The sequence below is a fragment of the Erigeron canadensis genome, chromosome 5 (assembly GCF_010389155.1).
Source record: "Erigeron canadensis isolate Cc75 chromosome 5, C_canadensis_v1, whole genome shotgun sequence".
In the NCBI taxonomy this organism is placed as follows: Eukaryota; Viridiplantae; Streptophyta; class Magnoliopsida; order Asterales; family Asteraceae; genus Erigeron; species Erigeron canadensis.
The window spans coordinates 29,279,017-29,288,803 of NC_057765.1; the positions used below are offsets into that span (position 1 = coordinate 29,279,017).

A 9,787-nucleotide genomic window follows, 5' to 3' on the forward strand; every position below is an offset into this window, starting at 1 on the left:
TTTGAGCGACACATTTGCTACTTATGCTTTCAAAAAATCTCTTTTACCCATTTGACCCGTTCAATACGATTCACAATCAGATCAAAGTATGTCATTTTCTAGTTTGTGGTGAAATAACCATGTTAGGTTGCGTGGGTTGACCTGAAACACTTTCTATCATCTGGGGTTTTTTCTGTGTCTTATTTCTTTTCAGTTTCCTGACTATTAGTACCCGAATCCCAACTGGTTGAACACATCATGCCCAAATTACAATTTAGTATATCTAAATATGTAATGAATTAAAGTCTGCCTATGTTTATGCTTATTGTGTGTCTGTGTGTGTGTAATTATAGTTCGAATATGTATCCAAATCAATTCATAGAATTGTATCTAGGACAGTCAGAATGATACTTTATAAGGAATAAAAACCATTAATACATCAAAAACTGAAAAACTACATCTCATTCTAGCACACATGATAAAAAAAAAAACACATCAAAAACAGACCCGCCAGACTCTGGATTTTTCATTCTAATTTCCATCTTATAAAATCACCATTAATCCACCTGAAATCACCAACATCACTAGCCATTTCCACCCAGTAATTCTGCAAGAGCTCGATGATGTAGTCGACCTAGCAGCGGTACCGGAACCTTTCTCTTTCCCTTTTCCTTTTCCGCCATCAGCCTCTGGGCCATCAGCAACCGGTGCAACATCAGGTGCTGGCACTGGGGCTGGTGCTGGTGCCGGAGGTGGTATATCACTTCCGAAAATAGCCTCAGGTAGTAACACTTTATTCACTTCATATATTGCCACAGGGTCCTTGTCATGCACACTACTACTAACTACAGTATTGGTCCACCCGGACCCAATGTGGACCGAACCCGAATTATCAGTAAAATTTAAAGTGAACAACCCACCAGCCAATGTGTTCACGGGCCCTGACCCACTAAGGTTTTTAAAATCAGATAACGAATAATAATGTGGTAAAACGTGGAAAAGACACAGTTGTTTTAGTTGATCTGATGTAAGGTTTGAAAGAGATGGTTTTTTAAGGTTAGAAAAAGCCTTGTCTTTGGGTACGAAAAGGGTTATTCCTTCTTCGGTGTCGTTGGCTTGGGCTTGCAGTGTATCGATTAGCTTAGTGGACTCAAGGTATTTTAAAAAGGTTGAGAATGGGCCCGCAACACTTAGGAGGTTGGTTAGGTTCACGTATTCGTGTGTGGGTTCGGGTGCGGGTGCTGGGGTCGGGGTCGGGGTTAAGGGTAGAGTGATTCGGGATGAAAGAGCTAGGAAGACTGAACCGTAAGCATCATCAGTTGTTGCTCCATATCCTGCTTGACCATATGCGAAGGCAGAACATAAGAATAAAAATGTACAAGTTTTTATTAAGATTTTGGTTGTATTCATCTTTGATAATGAATTCTTCAATTTCCTGCAATCAATTACAATCTCAATGTTACATTCTTGATTCTTGAAACAATATATAGATAAATGTTTATTTGAATAGTTCAACTTATGAATAACCTTTCTTAATTTTTATCTTTAATAATAGTATGGCCAGAGAATATAGTAAGAGTACTCATATAGTAATATGACCTTTCTGATCAAAGGAATCTTGAGCATATTTAACTTTTATTAGATCTCAAGATTCTTATATTAATGAAAGTTTAGAGTAATGATAAACCTGACTAATTAGGTAGACACATGCTTAAATATTTGGTGTTGACAGATGATCTCTATTATTTCTCTCTATTAATCTTAACATTTGATCTGCCAACATCTGTTTTTATGCATATATTTACATTTACCAAATTATTCACATTTAGTACATTTTTATAGTGTAACATGCTTATATCAATGGGGTGAAACCCTAGTGGTATCGTCACCATGTAATCACATCGCCCACAATGAAGGTTGCAGGTCACATGTTCAAAACTTGCCAAAGGCAAATCGTATTTTTTGATCTATATGTGACAGTGTGAGTATGGTGATCTATGTAGGTTCCCCAACCACCTACCTTTTTAACATGCTTATAATCTGTAAATTACAAAAATTCCCTTCAGAAGAGGTTTTTGGCAAACTTAAAATTTATCATTTCAGGTGACTAATTATTATTATTTTGGTAAAAAGCAATGATTATGTTAACATTAAAACTATTCTAAAGACCTGTCTGCACAAGTCTGAATTTCTAGTGAATTTCAGCCTTTTAGCTTCAATGATGAAGTATAGTCTTGCACCTGATTTTTGCAGTTAGTGTTGCAGTGTCGAGTTTCGACCTTCAAATCTTACTCTAAACGTAAACAAAACAAAAGCAGAACACACCAACTTGCATGAAAAGGAAAAAGAAAGCACAAAACTACATGGTTAGCCTGATCAACTAGACACTAATCCATGGGTGAACCTAAAAGCTATATCAGTAATTTCGATTTTGAGTACATTTTATCCTAGCATATATCATTTTACCCCACTCAATAGTTACAATGTTAGCCTTGAATCAAACCACATATCTGGCCAAGATATGAAGAAATAACATATAACTGTTTCTGCTTATACCGAAAAATATGTCCACATTACCCAAAATTCTCTCTTTCACATTCATGAAAAGCTAAAATCTTTTCCAAATTCAAGAGGATTATAGTGGTAACAAATTCAAAGATTAAAGCTCCCATCATGCATTGTTCCAACAAAGTCACAAATTTGAGAATAGTTTTTGTTCAAAGTTGTAAATCAAAGCTATATACAAGTGTTTAAAATAGCCCACTTGAGATAACCAGAGGGCCTACATTATGCAATGTAGTACATTACCAGATCTAAATATCAATCAACAAAAAGCTAACTTACCAATGGCATTATTAACACACATTAATTTATATACAAACAAGAAGCAAACATATATGATCATCAAATATGATAAAGACAAAGAACTTAAGGTAACTTCAAAAGAAGAAAAACTGACCTTTGGCAGGAGGAATTCAAAGAGAACAAAAGGTGAAGTGAAGTGAAGTGATAATGTAGTAGAGATATATATAAAGAGTGTTTTAGTCAGTGAGAGTGGCAGGTGGTGGGGGAGGGGTAAGAGGTGGTGTAGATTTATATATTAACAGAGATCTAAAGTTGTTTGTCTGTAAGCTCAATCTGGTGAAGTAAATATTCATGCATCATAAAGAAAGTACTTTGTTTATTAAACCATTTCCTACAATTTAAAAAACTTATTAGATAACTAATATTCTTCTTGTTTGGTCGTTTACGTATATATTATGTTTTAAAGCAATGACTATAAGTAATTTGGAGGAATTTATATTATCATTGTGCAAGTCTGTAACATATAGTTTTACTTGTAAATGATATGTCATGATATCGGCTTTTAGCATGTATATGATACGGAGTATAAGTCATATAACATGGTAATTCTTGTTGGCTTAATGTTAATAGTTCAAACAAAACTTTATCTATGTAATAATGATATTCGATTCGGCCTTTGAAGTATTGTGGATTATATTTACTCGGGGGAAAAAAATCCAAGACACCATCCCATTTCAAGACAAAGATTTCAATTTCCAACTTTAAACCTTTATATTAATTCTTTTGGATATTACAAACAAAATAGTAGAAAAAAACAACTTTGACATAGATAATGTTTTTTTTTCAGAGATGTAATGGCTAAATTAAGTTTCCGAATCTGGCACTCTACTATACCCTACCACATTACCACCATACATATCATATATGGATCGAGGATCCTCTTGAAACACACCATGTGTGAAGTGTGATCAAGGTAAGTTGAAAAATAATTGAACTAGCTAGCAAGACAAACTCTTGAAATGACCAATTAATATTACTTCCCAATTTTGCCACTAAGAGAGTAAGAGGCCATTTATAAAAGGTTCATAGCCAAAATTTTGGCGGCCATTTGCAAGTATTAAAATGATGTCCTAAAGTAAAAAAATTAATGACCCAAACTTAATGATGGCTGCTAAAAGATATGTATGGGGCTAAAATTTCAACAATTAACGTACTTTTTCTTAAGAACCTTTTCAAAAAATATTTAGTAAAGGCTATTACTTTCACACCGCTAACAAAATTCAACCATTTCCTAGCTTGAATCTCGTTTAACCCATAAACACGTGCAATCTATCTTCATCTGAGACAACCAATCTCATGCACTTGAAAATTTGAAAATTTGTGTAGAAGTTGTTATTTTACTTTCTATGATACATTCGTAACTTATGGGTTAAGAATTTTTCCTCCTCTAATCTGAATCAAGATGGCACCCCTTGGTTTTGTGATGCCTTCAGCCCAAAATTCTCCAGATAACTGTCTTTATTTTTATATTAGTCAAAGGAAAAGCTTTTGATGCCGTCTAAGGCTGGCAATTTTGACACGGAACCTGTTAACACGACACGACACGACCTGTTCTTAACAGGTTTCGTGTTTGACCTTAACAGATTTCGTGTCTTAACAGGTCCGGACCTGTTAAGACCTGTTAAGATTTGTGTCTTAACAGATCTGGACCTGTTAAGACATGTTAAGATTATACATATATATAAAATACCAAAAATTGATATTGTGATTTGATATATGATTTTTATAAGATAAGATGTTTATGAACTTTTGTAATGTAAAGATTATTGTCGCTATATAATAGTTGGAATTTGTAAGAATTTTTGTATCCTTAAGTTTTTTTTTCCAATATTAGTCAAAAATTCTATAATATACATGTTAACAGGTTCCTTAACAGGTCTTAACAGGTGCACCTGTTAATTTTCGTGTCGTGTTCGTGTTTGAAAAAAATGACACGATTAGTTAATAGGTCGTGTTCGTGTTTGACCTTAACAGGTTCGTGTCTTAACAGGTTTCGTGTGACCTGTTATGTCAGCCTTAATGTCGTCCCATCCTTTCGCCCTGGATGGTAGGAATAAGATAAAGGAGTTTGTAAGCTTTTAGAGTTTTCCACACCGGTCTTGTTATATAGTGTAGAAGGTTTTCAGTAGTATAGGCTCGGAGAAACAAAGAGATCAACATTTGTAATAAATTTAAATCAACTAACGGATTTATAACCCATTTCACTGGAATCTTGAAATGATTTTACTATGTGTAACTTGTTGAATCTATATACAGTTTTCTAAGGCAAAACATACGATGCCAACGTTTTTAAGGATCACACAAAATTTTCCAGATTGCATACATAATATGTCAATCTCTTAGATTAGGCGCAAGGGTGTAGTGCCACACTTGTGGCAAATTGGCAAAAAATCAGCCAATAAAAAGATGCCATGTGGCTGTAAGTTTTTTCTGCCAAAATCTATCAAAAAGAGCTAAATATGTGAGTGTGGTGGCTAGTTTGGTTCTATCGGCATGTGGCTGTACTATCTATCTATAACCAATAAAATAACAATTATACTAATAATAATATATATTGTATCCAATACGAACATGGCAACTTTGCCTTGATGCACGCAAAAGTCATAAACAATTAATATATATATCACCCAACGTTCACTTGCATCGGCCAAAACATATCGATGAAACAAGCCAAAACTAGCCGATTTTGCTTGCCAAAACTTGCCGATACAAGTGTTATAAGGATGTCGATTTGCCTATGCTTGCCGATAGTTTTTGCCGATAAAACAAGCCGACTACACTCTTGCCCCTAAGGATGCCGATTTGCCGATGCTTGCCGATAGTTTTTGCCAATAAAACAAGCCGACTACACCATTGCCCCTTATAACCTTATCTCACTCAATGTCTTAAGATTCCCATATAATATTGTTGGGTTACTTTATCCGTCTATGTCTAGTGGTGGGCAAAAACCGGGTTTGACCCAACCTGACCCCGAAACGTGACCCGAATTTTGGTCAATGGGGCTAAAACCTGGTTTGACCCAACCCGAACCGGTTCGGTTTTGGTTCAAACATTGACCGGTTTTTTTCGTAAAAACTAAACCCGACCCGATTACAACCCGGTCTCAACCTGATCCGAAAACTCAAAAACCCTAATCAGTTACAACTCGCCAGGTTGGGTCAACCTTATTGACCAGTTTTTAAGGTTCAGGTTCCAACCCGGTTGTTGACCAGTTCTTAAGGTTCAAGTTCCAACTCGGTTTTTTTGCATGGTAGAACAAAAGCTTTACACATGCAATGTCTTCTTTATTCTAAATCAAAATAATGAAATGTATAAGATACAATTGTCGAATACCCTTACAGGAACCACAACCAAACCAATGTAGATCACTAAAGAGTAGTAATTTACAATGGATAAACAATGGAGCAAGTTCACATCCATAACAAACAGACCAACATTATAATCAACGAGAGTAAGTATCCGTGCGTTACGGCGGTAAGATGGTAGGGTGATATGTCATAAAGTGTGATAAGTCGTAGGTTGTGATATGTCATAGAGTGTGATAGCCAAATGCCTTAGCCGTACGGGCTCCACCCTCGGATTTAAAAATTCATCGAAATTATATCGAATGACATCTCTAATGAAATAACATAATATTTTAAGAACACTCATATAATTTTTTATAATTTATGGATTTATGGTTTTTAAGATAAAAAATTTTGAATAAATTAGAGAAATTTATGGAAGAGAAAGAAAAATGAGTGGTTGAGATTGAGGAGAGAGAAAAAAATGAGTGATTGTGATTTATAAGGGTATTATGAATAAGTGATAGGGGTATTTTGGGAGTTTTACTTGTTTAAAGTTGAAAAAATGGAAGGAACAAATGTTTTATAATGTAGTAGAGATATATATCTGCACACCATATATACAACGGATGTAATTTCAAATAAATCTTGAAACAGACACGAAAACTAGGATCATCTAACCTCAAACTCCCTCTTTATTGAGGATAACACAAGCACATGAACACACACAAAAAAAACAACTATTTCTCTCACTAGCTTATGGCATCAACACTACAATTGAATTTATCTACATATCACACTAAGAGATTGAAACCTTCTTGAAGGTTTTCTAAAGTTATACTATGAATTTTCTCTTTCTATTCTCTATTCAGTGGAGGCCCAATCCTTTCGAATGTCAAAGTGATAGCTGATCTCCAAGTAGCACTTATTGTCATCGTCCACAAACTGCAAAAAAAAATATATATATATATATATAGTTTTGGGTATAAATGATGTGCATAATCCAAAAGCTATATGCTTGGTATGATAACGCGACAACCTTTCAACTTGTAATGGCAAGTGGTCGATGTATATACGTATGCATACATTTGTGTGTGTGTGTGTAAAATGAACCTAGCTTGATCTTTTGTAGGCAAAGCAATTTTAAGAAATTGGCATCTGGGTCAAGATTAAAAAATGCATCCTCAGATAATCAAAATGCATAAAAGCAAGAAAGTATTCGTTGGAGTTAAATTTCCAATTTACCTTAGTCTTAGCAGAATACGAGCCTCTTGAGAAATAGCCAGATGGGGTAGTATCCTCAGGCATCTCATAGGTATACGGTTCAGGTTGTGGACTAAAGGTTCCAAGCATTGCCTTTGTGCTATCTACTGCAAAAATCAAGTCCAATAAACTGTCACATACAAATCCAACTGCATGTCATGGCCCTAGGGCTAGAGGTGGGAATTTTAAACCATTTACTTGTGAGCAATTTAACTTGGGGTATGTTTCATTTCTAATGGGTCAAACAGGCCAAAAAAAAAGGAAAGCTTAAAAGGGAGCAGGTCAAACGTGTCGAAAGATGCCCAATTCCCAAAGTTTAGTTTGAATACATAAGGCCTCCTAACTTTTATTTAAAAATTCAATATGCTGTTAAAACTACATAAATTATTGTCTGCAAATATTTTGGAAAGATAGTTATTCGGGTAAAACTGCCCATATAATATAACTCCTGTTCTGGCCCAAACCCACTATTATCCAAATCCCAACTAATCCACCTCTACAAGCCCCTAATAAGAGTTGGTGCACCAGATAAGCTTACCTTTGACACCAGTTTTCCAAACGTTGTTGGTGTACTTTAGGCCTGCAACAATGTTATGGCTGACTTGAAAGGTGAACCTCAGACTATAAGGACATCCTTCTTTTAGAGTAAACCAACGACCTTCAGGTTTGCCATTTTCAGGTATTGGAAGAACAATATCAGATCGCCCAGGAGACATGATTGAAAGACTAAGGATCTTAACGTCTGGTTCTAGTGATTCTGAAAACACATAAATCATAGCTACAGTGTTGGTGGTTTACGGTATATGTCCCAATGAAGTTTAGGATATGAAAATAGGCTAAACTGATAAAACAGGTAAAACAAAAGACATGCTAAACATGGAACTAGTCAAACATGTTATATGATTAAAAAGTTGCCTCAAATGTAATCAAATATTCGCAACCTCATACATTGCTTAACTACAACTTTACAAGTATTGGATAACTAGTTTAACCATATTCTCATAATCACATTTAGTAGTACTTTTGCATGCAACTAATTATATAAAGGGTTGGCATGTCCACCCAATTTGACCCGCCACATTTTGACCTCTCATGACATTCGCGCATTCACCCCCTACGTAATCTATATAATTGTTTGTGATGACATGCATTGATATCCGAAAACAAACACATACGACATTCACAATAGAGATCTACCATTTTGCCCCTAGATAATTAATAACATCATTTTCTCCAACTTTTATCAATCACTTTTATAAAACTACATGCCCAAATATGCATTTATTTAGGGTAGCATACCTAATCATATAAGATAACATATTAATATATACAAATATACAATAGATAACCATATGTTTTATATAATTAATAATACCTCCAACATCATTAATATCAACATTGCCAAGAAGTTGTTCCTTCCATTTTCTCAAGCTCTCATCATCCTAAACATATCAAACAATCACAAACTATTTAGCATAACTCATAAAATATTATAAAATAATGTATAACACTATAAAAATATGTAATAAAACATTAATGACAACCTTTAGAACGGTCGTTATCAAAACCGTTAACATAAATAGGTACATTGAGATATAATTAAAAAAAAATTACCTTATCCTTTTCAAAGTGTTCCTTAAGTGTACATTGAGGACCCAATTGTATATTATTTCCTTCTGCATCTTCACCATCATCCTCTGTTTCATATAATGAAGATTTACTCTCAACTCTTTTCAAATTACCATCATTTTGTTTCTCATTACCACTTTCATCATGTCCGCTTTTTTCACCTTCTTTCTTTTCCTCAAATCCCATTTTTTGGAACCAAAATCAGCTCCAACATACAAAACACACTAATTCACAAATACCCAGATCAAAGATTTGATGTTTTATCACAAAAGATTCAATCTTTACGAAAACCCACTTGGTAATTCACAAGATTAAGGCCAAAAAAAAGGTGTACAATTGTAAAAATATCAAATGGGGTTGGATTTTTTGAGAATCTTGAAATGTGGAGTTTGTGTCTGTTCTAGGATTCCGGAATAAAAAAAATTTGATTTGAATTTGGAGGTTACTAATTGAGCAATTGAAGTCTTTCTTTTATTTATTTATTTTTTTGAAATAAAGTGATGGTTTTTGAATGGATGAGAGAAAGGAGAGGTGTAATTGGGAAGATTGAAATTGAATTGTGGTGATCCGAAGTTCCGAAAAGTGGGCCCAAAATAAAAGAGAAAGCATGAAAAGCGTTTGATGAATACTTCGTCCAATCTTATATTAAATGTTTAATTTTGACTTGTCAAATCTTATGCTTTAAATTTTTATTGTGAAAATACTTTTCTATATCATATAACATTTCATATAAAATATTTGGATGGATTGAGGTTTCAATGTACTTT

At 34.3% G+C, this 9,787-nt stretch overlaps 2 protein-coding genes across 4 annotated transcripts; both read right to left on the reverse strand.

Moving 5' to 3' along the window:
- Positions 1 to 366: 366 nt before the first annotated feature.
- Positions 367 to 3,024, reverse strand: LOC122601521 (fasciclin-like arabinogalactan protein 7; the record flags this gene model as incomplete). Its single annotated transcript, XM_043774275.1, has 2 exons — positions 367 to 1,414; positions 2,939 to 3,024. Coding segments are annotated over 2 exons (978 nt in total), but the record flags the coding sequence as incomplete, so codon positions are not given.
- A 3,685-nt stretch (positions 3,025 to 6,709) lies between these two features.
- LOC122600052 (rho GDP-dissociation inhibitor 1-like) lies at positions 6,710 to 9,545 on the reverse strand. Of its 3 annotated transcripts, XR_006323990.1 has the most exons (6): positions 9,006 to 9,545; positions 8,767 to 8,833; positions 7,930 to 8,148; positions 7,374 to 7,498; positions 7,168 to 7,286; positions 7,003 to 7,073 (listed from the first exon to the last, which is right to left on the reverse strand). XR_006323990.1 is itself a non-coding variant. In XM_043772703.1 (5 exons), the coding sequence occupies exons 1-5, from the start codon at positions 9,204 to 9,206 to the stop codon at positions 6,993 to 6,995; spliced, it is 690 nt and encodes a 229-aa protein (XP_043628638.1). In that variant the 5' UTR covers positions 9,207 to 9,540; the 3' UTR covers positions 6,710 to 6,992. The 3 variants fall into 3 exon arrangements, 2 of the variants coding, with proteins under 2 accessions (XP_043628638.1, XP_043628637.1); XM_043772703.1 differs by lacking the exon at positions 7,168 to 7,286 and having other exon boundaries at positions 6,710 to 7,073; positions 7,374 to 7,495; positions 9,006 to 9,540; XM_043772702.1 differs by lacking the exon at positions 7,168 to 7,286 and having other exon boundaries at positions 6,710 to 7,073; positions 9,006 to 9,537.
- Positions 9,546 to 9,787: the final 242 nt, after the last annotated feature.

Excerpts from the sequence above, each read along its gene's own strand:
- LOC122600052 (XM_043772702.1), bottom strand. The coding sequence starts at position 9,206 with ATGGGATTTGAGGAAAAGAAAGAAGGTGAAAAAAGCGGACATGATGAA. Across the intron at positions 8,834-9,005 it reads AACACTTTGAAAAGGATAAG|GATGATGAGAGCTTGAGAAA; the intron begins GTAATTTTTTTT and ends TGATATGTTTAG. Across the intron at positions 8,149-8,766 it reads TGATATTAATGATGTTGGAG|AATCACTAGAACCAGACGTT; the intron begins GTATTATTAATT and ends ATGTGTTTTCAG.